Source organism: Portunus trituberculatus, chromosome 35 (assembly GCF_017591435.1).
Source record: "Portunus trituberculatus isolate SZX2019 chromosome 35, ASM1759143v1, whole genome shotgun sequence".
NCBI classification, from domain to species: Eukaryota; Metazoa; Arthropoda; class Malacostraca; order Decapoda; family Portunidae; genus Portunus; species Portunus trituberculatus.
The window spans coordinates 19,762,699-19,776,493 of record NC_059289.1 but is presented as its reverse complement, the minus strand read 5'-3'; the positions used below and the strand labels follow the sequence as shown (position 1 = coordinate 19,776,493).

General features: G+C 38.2%; 1 protein-coding gene across 2 annotated transcripts in view; it reads right to left on the bottom strand.

Moving 5' to 3' along the window:
- The window catches only part of LOC123513289 (collagen alpha-2(IV) chain-like), a 208,483-nt gene that overhangs the window by 27,484 nt on the left and 167,204 nt on the right, over positions 1-13,795 (bottom strand). For both annotated transcript variants that reach the window (XM_045270367.1, XM_045270369.1), the window contains exons 15-20: positions 11,275-11,510; positions 8,282-8,444; positions 7,718-7,840; positions 7,216-7,368; positions 5,476-5,601; positions 4,527-4,750 (exon numbers count right to left, since the gene is read on the bottom strand). In XM_045270367.1, the coding sequence (XP_045126302.1) occupies positions 4,527-4,750; positions 5,476-5,601; positions 7,216-7,368; positions 7,718-7,840; positions 8,282-8,444; positions 11,275-11,510 (1,025 nt within the window). The remainder of the gene's footprint in view (positions 1-4,526; positions 4,751-5,475; positions 5,602-7,215; positions 7,369-7,717; positions 7,841-8,281; positions 8,445-11,274; positions 11,511-13,795) is intronic.

Sequence of the window (13,795 nt, the reverse complement as noted above, 5' to 3'; positions counted from 1 at the left end):
TTTTCAGACTCATCATCAGTGTGACTGCAAGTGATTACTGATACTTATATTTTATTTAGTTTCAACCTTGCACCAACATATCCTAATTTGGATTTCATCTTTCATACAATGATGTGGGACATAACACATCACTCTCTCTTAACCCCTTCGCGCCGGATGTTAAAAAAAGCCCGCCTGTATGATATACGGGTGGTAGTGCCATGCCGAGCTGGAAACTCGTGCAAACTTGTCATACTTGTCGTCTTTGTGTATTATGCTGCTATTTTTTAGTCACTATATCGCCTTCGAAGAGGAAAGTGGACGCTTCTCTCTTTGGAGAAAAGAGAGAGAGAGAGAGAGAGAGAGAGAGAGAGAGAGAGAGAGAGAGAGAGAGAGAGAGAGAGAGAGAGAGAGAGAGAGAGAGAGAGAGAGAGAGAGAGAGAGAGAGAGAGAGAGAGAGAGAGAGAGAGAGACATTTGCTAATATTTTAGACACAAGCGGGACGCATGTAGCTTATCTTCGAGAGGAAGAGGGGAGGAGGGAAGGAGAGGAAACGAAGGAGGAGAGAGAGAGAGAGAGAGATTAGAAAATTTGTGTTTTTATATTTGTGTGTGTGTGTGTGTGTATTTACCTAGTTGTATTTACCTAGTTGTAGTTTTACAGGGCCTGGGCTTTATGCTCGTGTGGTCCCGTCTCCATATCTACACTTATCCAATTTCTCTTTAAAACTATGTACACTCTTTGCTGACACCACTTCCTCACTCAAACTGTTCCAAGTCTCAACACATCTTTGAGGGAAACTATATTTTTTTAACATCTCTCAGACATCGTCCCTTCCTTAGTTTCTTACTATGCAATCTTGTGCTTCTAAAGTTATATTCTTCTCTCAGGATCAGTTTCTCATTATCCATTTCATCCATTCCGTTAATCAATTTATAAACTTGTATCAGATCCCCTCTCTCTCTTCTCTGCTCCAAGGTTGGTAGATCCATAGCCTTTAGTCTCGCCTCATATGTCATCCCTTTAAATTCTGGAACCATTCTTGTAGCCATTTTTTGTAGTCTCTCTAATTTTCTTATGTGTTTCTTTTTATGGGGAGTCCACACAACTCCTGCATATTCCAATCTAGGTCTTATTTTAGTACTTATCAATTTCTTCATCATTTCCTTGTCCATATAGTGAAATGCTACTCCAATATTCCTTAGCAAATTATACGTGTGTGTGTGTGTGTGTGTGTGTGTGTGTGTGTGTGTGTGTGTGTGTGTGTGTGTGTGTGTGTGTGTGTGTGTGTGTGTGTGTGTGTGTGTGTGTGTGTGTGTGTGTGTGTGTGTATTTACCTAGTTGTAGTTTTACAGGGCCTGGGCTTTATGCTCGTGTGGCCCCGTCTCCATATCTACACTTATCCAATCTTACTTTAAAAGTGTGCACACTCTTTGCAGACACTACTTCTTCATCTAAACTGTTCCACGTGTCAATACATCTCTGGAAACTATATTTTTAATATCTCTCAGACATCTTCCTTTCTCAGCTTTTTACTATGCGATCTTGTGCTTGGATGTCATATTCTTCTCTCAAGATCAGTTTCTCATTATCCACTTGGTCCATTCCGTTGATCAATTTATAGACTTGTATCAGGTCTCCTCTCTCCTTCTTTGTTCCAAGGTTGGTAGATCCATAGCCTTTAGTCTCTCCTCATATGTCATCCCTTCAAGTTCTGGGACCATTCTTGTAGCCATTTTTGTAGCCTCTCCAATTTTCTTATGTGTTTCTTTTATGAGGGGTCCACACTACTCCTGCATATTCCAATCTAGGTCTTATTATAGTATTTATCAATTTCTTCATCATTTCTTTGTCCATGTAGTGAAATGCTACTCCAATATTCCTCAGCAAATTATATGTTTCTCTAAAAATTCTATCAATATGGCTTACTGGTTGATTGTTTTCTTCCATCGTCACTCCTAAGTCCTTTTCCTTTTTAACTTTCTCCAGTTCTACCATCTCCCATCTTATAGATTCCCACAGGTCGTCTTTCACTCTTTCCCATTTCCATGACATGGCTTTTGTTCACATTGAATTCCATTTCCACTTCTTACTCCATTCCCAGATCTTATTTAGGTCTTCTTGCAGTATTTCACAATCCTCCTTTTGCTTTATAACTCTGCACAGTTTCGTATCATCCGCAAACAAATTTATGTAGCTGTTCACTCCTTCTGGCATGTCGTTAATATAAATGAGGAAAAGTATTGGTGCCAATACTGACCCCTGTGGCACTCCGCTTTCTACTGCTCTCCACTTGGACTTCATATCTTTAACTACTGTCCTTATTTCTCTCCCCCTCAAATAATTTTCTATCCATCTCAATGTGCTTCCTTTTAAGCCACCCTTCTCCTCTAACTTCCACAGTAATCTTGCGTGTGGCACTTTGTCAAACGCCTTTTTTAAATCCAAATAGATGCAGTCAACCCATCCTCTCTCTCTTGTACTCTATCAACTATTCTAGAATAGAAACTCAATAAATTAGTTACACAAGACCGTCCTTTTCTAAAACCAAATTGGCTATTTGATATTAATTTGTTGTCTTCAAGGAACTCGATCCATTGTTTCTTTATTATTCTTTCACACATCTTGCATATTACACTAGTTAGTGATACTGGTCTGTAATTTAAAGGTTCTTCTTTCCTTCCACTCTTATATATGGGAACCACCTCAGCTCTTTTCCATTCTACTGGCACTGTTCCATTTTCTATTGAGCATTTTATGATGTTGTATATAGGACTTGCTAGTTCTTCCCTACATTCTTTCAGTATTCTGCCTGAGACTTCATCCGGTCCCATTGCCTTCTCTTCATCCAGTTCCTTCATTAACTCTTTTATTTCAAGCTTGGTTACTTTAATCTCTTTCATATAGATTGTCTCTCTATTACCCTGTGGCCTCTCAAATTTGGATTCTTTAGTAAAGACCTCCTGGAATTTTTTATTTAATAGTTCTGCCATACTTTTGGGTCTTCCACCATCCCGTTCTCTCCTTTTAACCTTTCTATTGTTTCTTTTTGCCTAATTTTTCCATTTATGAATCTATAGAACAATTTTGGTTGCTCCTTACATTTTTCGACAATATCTTTTTCAAGTTCTTTTCCTCTTCCTTCCTCACCTTAACATATTCATTTTCACTGCCTTGAAGTTTTCCTTGTTTGTTGGATTCCTATTTCTCCTCCACCTTTTCCATGCTCCATCTCTTTTCTCCTTTGCCCTAGCACACCTTGCATTAAACCAATCTTTCTTTCCTTCTTCTTTTGGTCTATATTTTGGGACATATTCCTGACTCCTGTTTTGTATATTTCCAAAAATAAGTTATATTTGTCTTGCATTGTCTCTGAGTTTTCCATCTCTTCCCAGTCTACGTTTTTAAAATAGTTCTTGAGATTCTCAATATCAGCCTTTCTGTAATTTAATCGGTCTCCTTTGTATGAATCGTCTCTATCTTCCTTTCCTTCTTCTATATCTATTTCTAATATTGCATGGTCACTCTTTCCCAATGGGCACTTATATCTTATATCGTCATTCATTTGTATACCCCTTGTAAAAACTAGGTCCAATCTCGCTGGCTCGACATTTTCCTCTGAATCTTGTGCATTGTGTGTGTGTGTGTGTGTGTGTGTGTGTGTGTGTGTTTCCCAATGTTACAAGGCGGTACGATGTAACATCTTTCGAGAGGGAGATTGCCCAACCATCTCTTTCCTGTATTACATCTATCACCCTCGAATGTGTGTGTGTGTGTGTGGTGTGTGTGTGTGTGTGTGTGTGGAGGAAGGAGTGGGAGAAGGGAGAGGAGGAGAGAGAGAGAGAGAGAGAGAGAGAGAGAGAGAGAGAGAGAGAGAGAGAGAGAGAGAGAGAGAGAGAGAGAGAGAGAGAGAGAGAGAGAGAGAGAGAGAGAGAGAGAGAGAGAGAGAGATATGGGAACAGTCTATGCCATTGGGTAATTTTAGACACAAGGCGGGACGCATGTAGCTTATCTTTAGTGATTGGTGGAGACAAGGATGGTGGGAGGAGCACTAGGATTTCAAGGACAGCATACGGCATGTGTAGTTGGTATCCAACACACTATACGGGACAACTGAACTGAAGAAAGCTCAGAAAAGAAATATGACGTCTACGTAGGCGTCACCGTATTTGCTACTGGGGCTTCATGTTGCCCACATAGGCGTCACCGTATTGAAGGGGTTAATATTATAGTAAAACTCACATCATGTACTTCATTCACTCTCACTCAAGTACCTACCTCTATATAAAAGACCTCCTTAATTCCTTGCAACAACTGCCCTCTAGACTAAAAACTTGTAAATCCTACATTTAATAAAAGATTTTGTCAATGCACAGCTAAAATTAATTATCACTTAATTCCCAATGTTGACTCCACTGTTTGGTTCTGTTTACTTTAGAAATAAAATTTGCATCAACTGCACTTCTCAGATGGTTCATTACACAACTGCAATCTTTATTTTGAAGATAAAACAGAAATTTTGATGGGATAACACAAGAAAGACTCACCATTAATCCTCGTTCACCCTTGTCTCCTCTCAGTCCTTCCCTGCCAGGAACACCGACCTCCCCTCGAAGTCCTTGCACACCTCTTTCACCTTTTTGTCCCACCTGTCCTTGGAGACCGCTGCGACCAGCAAGGCCTGGGTTACCAGGGAAGCCCGCAATACCCATTTCTCCCTTTGCCCCTGGCAAGCCTGGCCGGCCATCATTGCCCGGCCGTCCAGGCAAACCTGAAGAACAGCATGTTAGCAAATGTGCAGACTGAAGTGAGGCACTCATACTCTAGCAGCATAGGAATTGCTTCTTTTCCACTTAAGAGTGTCACTGACCAAGAGCTACAAAATTCTTGAATAAAGAGATCCACTTGAATGCCAGTTACCATAGATATGGAGAGAGAGAAAAAAAAAAATTAGGATGTCTTTAAACTTTCCTCTTGAAAGAGCTAAAATAAAAGGAAGGAGGAATAACAGAAGCAGGCAAGGAGCTCCAGAGTTTACTAGAAAAAGAGTTGAATGGTTAAGAATACTTGTATCAGAGCTGGACAGAACAGGGGTGAGAAAAAGAAAGCCTTGTGTAGTGAGGCTATGCAATGAGGGAAGGCATGCAATTAACAAGATCAAAAGGGCAGTTAATGTGAAAATAGTGGTAAAAGATAGCAACATATGCAACAAGGGAGAGGTGAGAGAGAGGCTGAAGACAGTTAATTAGAGGAGAGTTGATAAGATGAAAAGTTTTTGATTCCACCATATGTACAGAGTTATAAGATGTGGTGAATGAGAAAAACTGGCAAAGACAACTCAGGCTATCAAACTTTATAGAAGCTGTTTACAGTTTAGATTGTATGTAAAGGACAGATCAAGGATATTTAGTGTTGAAGAAGTGGACAATTCAGTGTCACTGAAGAAAAGGGTATAGTTATCTAAAAGGTTGAGCTGTGGTGAAAATGATCTCTTACCTGGCTGTCCAGGAGCTCCAGGTGATCCCTTGGGGCCAGCAGGACCTGTTAGTCCCCTGTCACCCTTGATGCCAGGCAAACCGACCACACCACTAGGTCCAGGGGGTCCTGGTAGCCCATCAATACCTGCAGAGTATGACTGTATTATTAGTTTAGTTGTGATAAAGCATCACAAGTAGCTTGAAACAGTCTAAGAAATATCTTGACTGTTCTGTTTTAGTGAGAATGGAAAGTGATCCACTGTAAGGAAATTCATATAGTTAATAAAAATTAGAGAAAAAGAGAAAAAAATGATTTATGACTTCTGTTGTTGTGCCCAGAGGCCATGGCCTCATGCCTGAGAATCCATCCTGACATTGTATCCCTGTCCCAGATCTGATGAGTTTTGCCTGACCTTTTCTACTCTTTTTATTTTTCCTCTCCTTTGCTGATTTCTTACTTTCTATTGTGACTTGTCCTCTCTTATTCCCATGATGTGCAACCCACGTCAGGGAGATGTAAGGCTAGCTTTATGTCAGTTGTGAACAACCTCAGGAGATTAATGAGCACAATACTCTCTCAATGTTGCCTTGACAAATTGTAGTTCTGCTATATTCAAGTCTCACTATGGTTTTGCCTTCTTCCCTCTTTCATGTTGTTCCTGTGTCCTGTCTATCTTTTTATCCTATTCAACTCCTAAGATATTGAATGCCACTGAAGATTATCTCACTATATCTTTGATCACCATCCTTGCCACTTCCCCACTGCTTATCCCCTCACACTCTCCTCCTTCTTTCCAGGGGATATCTATAGATATACAAATACATCCTATTCATTCTCATCTCAACTGTTTGTCCTGATACCTTCAGCTGTCAATCCCCTCTTTGTCCTTCTCTCAATGTGCTCACCTTGCTCTCCTGCCCTTGTTTCTCCATGCCTGAGTTAATAACTCTGTTAATAATTTATTGAATTCTGCCCCTGCACTAATCAGTCTCTAAAATTCATTTCCTCTCATAAGCAAATTGCTGTTATGCTACATTAACCCATTCAGGGTTGGGCATTGTCAAAGGTAGGGATCTTGTTAGAATTGTCAGAATTTTTGAAATATATTTTTAGAAATTTCCATTCTCACCTTTACACACACTATCTATAATGTGTCATGTGATGCTGGGTGTGTCTGCATTGCCAGCTTCACCCTGCATAGTAGCATTAAAAGTCAGTTTTGATTGGGGAATCACCACAGCCACCCATTGTTCCCCATGAAATTCTCTATATCAATTTCTATGCCAGCTTTCTAGCTGCTTCACATACCACTTCATAATGGCGGCCTCTAATGCAACTTTAAATGTTCAAAATATCTTTTCTACATTATTAAAAGAGAACAAATTACTGAAAAATGGAAAAAGTTAGGCAGTTAAGGGTCTAGCTGACAATTCTATCTCTGTGACGGACAATTTGCACTGATGGACACCCCCTCACCTCCAAAGTGTCCATTATGGTGTGGCACCATTGTATATTGAAACAGAAAAAAAAAAAAAAGACAGAGGATAAGGAGGTAGAGCAGGGTTGGAGATGGAAGGCAAACTTGTGAGAGGTGGTAATGGTGGGAGAATCCCTGCAAGGCCCACAACCACACCAAAACAGCCACTCTAGAGTGACCTGACCATAAATAATATGGAGGTTAATAAAGAAACAGCAATTTTTCTATTATCAATAAATGTTGCTTGGTTGACTTGAAGTCCCACAATAACAGTAGTTCACCTTTCTGTCCATCCATGCCAGGTAAACCACGAGGTCCCGTCTGGCCAATCAGTCCTGGAGGTCCCATATCACCTTTGTCACCCTTCATACCAACCAGACCATGAAGACCTGGTATTCCCTTCTCTCCCTTGATACCAGGTGGTCCCTGTGTGCCTGCACCATAAAAACAAATGATAAGAATTTCACTAAACCTAAAGTGAAATCTGTTGTACAGTAACATTTTGTTAGTTTTTCATTATAACTCATCTCTCAATATGACTTGTTTTACAACTAGTCTGTAAGTTACTTGATGTACAATAGTAAGATACTACTGATTAACACCTGTTTAAACAATCCATCTCATGCTTCAACATATATAACACTGTTTTTCTCATTTAATGTATCAGGTATTTCTAAAATATCATTCCCTATTCCAATTTGCTACACATCAAGGATAAACAATTCTTTCCATTCTTATCGTAGTTCTCTGTCTAAAATCTCAAAGGTACAAAACTAGCCATACCTGGTGATCCAGGGGAACCATTTTTGCCTGGCAATCCTGGTAGACCTTGTTCTCCTTTGATACCTGGGATACCTGGAACTCCAGGCCGACCCACACCTGGCCGTCCCTCTTCACCTTTGCTGCCTGGCGGGATTAGTCAGGGCAGGTGAGAGCCATGGCAACCATGGCAACACCAAGTTGGCAAATAATGTAAATGATTATGAAAGTTTTTTTGTTATTGGAAAACTTGGTTGACTAACACACACTACAATCCATACAGCTGACTGCACAGCAAAAGTATTTTCATAATTTTACACATAGAAAGATTTTTGAACATCACGGCTGTTCTCTTATGGCAAATTATACTTTTCTAACAGTGATGTACACAGAGTTGCAAGGAACGTCACTTCATAAACATATATATAAAATAAATCAATAGTATCTTGCATCTACACATGTAAAATTGTAAATCATACTATATTTATTTCTAAGTATGTAAACATACTAGTTAAGCTTGTCTTAATCACCCATAGAAAAAATACCTCTAGGATAACTACAAATAGTCTCCAAGGAGAAACATTTTACCTTTGGCTCCATTTCTTCCTGAAAGGCCTGCAGGTCCTCGTTCACCTTTCTCTCCAGGGAAGCCTGGTGCACCCATGGGTCCCTTTTCACCTCTTCGGCCTGAGAGACCTGGTGAACCTGGCCGACCTGGGCTGCCTGGCTCACCCTTCTCACCGGTTATTCCCTGAAGAGGGAACACAGTGATGGAGAGAGAAGACACAACACAGAATATGGATATTTGAGGGGGTTATTTGTTCAGGAAGTAATGCAGGTACCAGTGTAGTGATGCAAAATTAGATATCTAGAAGATATTCAAGATATTGTTGCTTTCATTTGTACTTTCAAACTCTCCTAGATGCAAGGAACATTAATTGATATTATTATTATTATTATTATTGTTTTTATTACTATCATCATTAATACTACCAACTTGAGAACATCAGTAGGGAAAGCAACCCAGTAGGAAACCATTAGAAAAGAAAAGAAAACTGGAAGAAAGTAAAGAAAAAAATAACAAATGAATCAAAATAAATAACAAAAATAAAATAAGATAAAAAACAAAAGTAAAACTTGAATAAGCTAGCAATAAAAATATAATGAACACCAACATAGCATGATATGATAACCACTTAATGGACACAGAGTATCACAGAGCAAAAGACCTAAGGGTAGTATTAACAAATTAAGATTCTTAGTTTGTCTCAACCTTCTGCTTAGACTGAGTCAACAACAATATTGCTATTTTGTTGTGCTGTGGAGTATATTTACTTTCAGTGTTCTAGTGAAAACATTCTAGTCAAAGAACAATATACTGTAATAACAAGGAACATGAATTCTATAAGTGTTAATGGTGGAAATTATGGTGGAAATTAGGGTGAAAAACATGGTGGATGAGAGAGGCATGATATTTGCAAGGTGGTGAAGCTCAGGAAATATACACTCCAGGAAAAAAAAAGATATGGTTCAGATGATGAACAATGATACAAGAACATGTGACGACATCAAGTTTAACTCTCCTGAATCAACAGTACGATCACTGTACAAAAACAAAGATAACCTGGTTACCTCTCTCTCTCTCTCTCTAAACATATATATATATATATATATATATATATATATATATATATATATATATATATATATATATATATATATATATATATATATATATATATATATATATGTGTGTGTGTGTGTGTGTGTGTGTGAACCAAAACCAATTCCCCATAGGAATCGATGTAAAATGGATTAATCCATTCCTGAACCCACAGCTGTGTCTGAGAGAGTGACTTGGCACACACCCCACAGTCCCTGCAGCATGTATCCTCAACAGACACTTTTGTGCACTTCTCAGCTGCAATACACGAAGAATGGTTATTGCTATAGTAACGGGGTCTAAGTGAAATCAAGACGGTATATGTTGACCTTCCTCACCATGTTTATCATGCATCATTAGCTGTCCTGGAGGTGAAGTCTCCTGTGCTGCGATTAGCTGTGATGACAATATGGCAGCCCAAACAAACACCTTACAGAATCTTGTAACTCTCGACATTTGCCATACCAGCAAAGCATCTTGACATCATGTTATTCTAAATCATTCATGTAATATGAAAAAAAATTCTAGTTTTTTTACCTCCATTCTTATCTGCATCTGGACACCACATGTTCACACCCTCTTCTGTTCCAACACAATGTAAACAAAGCCGCTAACAGATGGACAAGACAAATGTGTTGGTCTTATTTTGCTGCTAACAGCTCCACCCACTAGGCAGCAATATCTACCTGATACTTCTAGTGGGTAGCATTGCCATCCACCTTAAGTTGAAGGATATGGGTTGTGGGATATATACAATATGTTTGTTAAGGCAATGGGAGAGGAGAGCAGAGAGAGACATCAACACTAGCAGTGTGCAAGTAACAATGAAAAATTTGAAACATTTTTACTATCCCATAGAGATGTATATAGTAATTACAAAACAATCGTCATTATTTTAGGGAACCCATTTAAAGACAAGCTTTTTGGCCACTGTGGAAAGGGACAGCATGTTGGCTGGGGGAACACCTGGTGGTCACATCATGAAGCTAAAGCAGATGTGCAACTTGATTTTCTTGGCATCATGTTATTCTAAACAATTCATGTAATTTGACCAAATTTTTTTGGCTTCTTGTTATTTTGTAATCAAATAATCTGAACACATATAAATCAAGAAACACCTATATTTACATGTATTTCAATGTTGTTCATTACACAGTTTTTAATCTCATGGCCTATAGTCCAGTACCAATTAACAGTGAAATGACCATTCTTACTGTATATCTGATATTTATCTATCTAGCTATCAATCTATCTATATATCTATATCTATCTATCTATCTATCTATCTATCTATCTATCTATCTATCTATCTATCTATCTATATATATATATATATATATATATATATATATATATATATATATATATATATATATATATATATATATATATATATAAGCTGGATATCGGATAAGTCAGACACTCAGTAATTTATCTACAGGTATTTCTCAATTTAAAGTAGAAGATGAATGAATACTAAATAAAAACTGAATCCTCAGTATTGATAGTTCTTTATGCAATTAATAGAACACTAGAGATGAAAGTAATACTGCAATCACTTTTCGTGTGTAGAATATCTTGACATTCTATGTCTTTTGATTGGAATGGCAATAACAGGTATATTGAAGATATCCCTACACTAGTGCGTTAAGATCATGTGATAGATTCCTTCAATAAGTTAAAGGTCCTGAATACTTAAGGCAAGTGAGATATATCAATTAAGCAATTAGCTGTCTTTCAAATAACACAGCTAGAGTCTAACACTATGAATAGTATATGACAATCGCTACATCCATTTCACACAAGCTCTGCTCTTCAGTGAAATCAATTAAATTCCTTCCATTTCTGGATCCCAACCTACTGAATAAAGGTGACTGATAATGATGCAGTAACAGTCAACAGAACTTTCATGACTTACATCAAGGCCAACTGTTCCTTTCTCTCCTGCATATCCTCGAGGGCCTGGGTCTCCTTTTTCTCCAGCTGGACCAGTAACATTATTACACAAACTACTAGCCAAGGCATCTTCACCAGGTCGACCTCTTTCTCCCTTTGTGCCCTTCTCACCATCAGTACCATCAATTCCTCTCTCTCCTTTCTGGCAGAATCCTGGGAAACCTCTTTCACCTTTTGCGCCATCTAAGCCTCTCAAACCTGTGGAATGAAGTGAAGATATAAGATATATATTGCAGGAGTAATTCTTATCAGCTTTCCCATCTACATTCCAAGCACTTTTTGCCATCACTAAACCCAGTGGTATGCCACTAGTAACTGTGCTCCAGCTTGGTGGGGTGTCTCTTATCATTGTCCTTATTTCTCTATCTGCTAAGTAGTCTTTTATCCAATTTAAGATATTCCCTCTGTATTCCTCCAATGTGTTCTGTTTTCCAAAGGAGTCTTCTATGTGGTACTCTGTCAAAAGCCGTCTTAATTTCTAAGTATACATGGTGTCAAACCATCCATCTCTCCTTTGTACTTCCTCTGTTACTCTTGTATAAAAACTTAGTAAATTTGTTATGCATGATCTTCCTTTTGTGAAACCAAATAGGGAGTTATCTATTATTTAATTTCCCTCCATATATTCTAACCATTTTTCTTTAATAACAATTTCACATATTTTTCCCACAACACTAGTTAGTGACACTGATCTATAAATTAGGGAGTCAGTCTTTTTTCCTTCTTTGTGTATCAAGACTATATTTGCTCTTTTTCACTCCCTTGGTACTTTCCCTTCCATTAGAGAGTTGTTGATTATATCCCAAATTGGTTCCACCAGTTGTTTTCTACATTCTCTCAGAAAGACATCAAGAAACTAGAAAGAATTAAAAGGACCACTACAAAGATGGTTGCAGAAATAAAGGACCTTCCCTATGAAAAAAGACTGCAGGAAATAGAAATACCAACTATGAAGGATACACAGGAAAGAGGAGACCTAATGATGATGTATAAGTTAGTAAATTGTATGGAAAAAAAAGATAGACAAGGCCTGGTATCATTGACAGATGATGGAGATAGATGAACAAGAGGATATTCCTAGATCATTAGAAGTCAGTGACCGTGGAACATTATGAAATTCAGTTTTCCACATAGAATGGTGGATACCTGGAATGGATTGAGTGAAGAGGTTGTAGCAGCAGAAAGTGTGCACAAATTTAAGGAAAAGTTGGTAAATGTAAATATGGAGACAGGTCACTACGAGCCCTGCTCAAACCCTGTAATATACAACTAAGTAAGCTAGGTAAGCACACACACACACACACACACACACACACACAAAAGACGGTCTTGTGTAACTAATTTATCGAGTTTCTATTCTAGAATAGTTGATAGAGTACAAGAGAGAGAGGGATGGGTTGACTGTATTTATTTGGATTTAAAAATGGCGTTTGACAAAGTGCCACATGCAAGATTACTATGGAAGTTAGAGGAGAAGGGTGGCTTAAAAGGAAAGGCACATTGAGATGGATAGAAAATTATTTGAGGGGGAGAGAAATAAGGACGGTAGTTAAAGATATGAAGTCCAAGTGGAGAGCAATAGAAAGCAGAGTGCCACAAGGGTCAGTATTGGCACCAATACTTTTCCTCATTTATATTAACGATATGCCAGAAGGAGTGAACAGCTACATAAATCTGTTTGCAGATGATATGAAACTGTGCAGAGTTATAAAGCAAAAAGAGGATTGTGAAATACTGCAAGAAGACCTAAATAAGATATGGGAATGGAGCAAAAAGTGGAAAATGGAATTCAATGTGAACAAAAGCTATGTCATGGAAATGGGAAAGAGTGAAAGATGACCCGTGGGAATCTATAAGATGGGAGATGGAGTAGAACTGGAGAAAGTAAAAAAGGAAAAGGACTTAGGAGTGATGATGGAAGAAAACAATCAACCAGTAAGCCATATTGATAGAATTTTTAGAGAAACATATAATTTGCTAAGGAATATTGGAGTAGCATTTCACTACATGGACAAAAAAATGATGAAGAAATTGATAAGTACTATAATAAGACCCAGATTGGAATATGCAGGAGTAATGTGGACCCCTCATAAAAAGAAACACATAAGGAAATTGGAGAGACTACAAAAAATGGCTACAAGAATGGTTCCAGAATTTGAAGGGATGACATATGAGGAGAGACTAAAGGCTATGGATCTACCAACCCTGGAACAAAGAAGGGAGAGAGGAGACCTGATACAAGTTTTTAAATTGATCAACGGAATGGACCAAGTGGATAATGAGAAACTGATCCTGAGAGAAGAATATGACACTAGAAGCACAAGATCGCATAGTAAAAAGCTGAGGAAAGGAAGATGTCTGAGAGATGTTAAAAAATATAGTTTCCCGCAAAGATGTATTGAGACGTGGAACAGTTTAAATGAAGTAGTGTCTGCAACGAGTGTGCACACTTTTAAAGTAAGATTGGATAAGTGTAGATATGG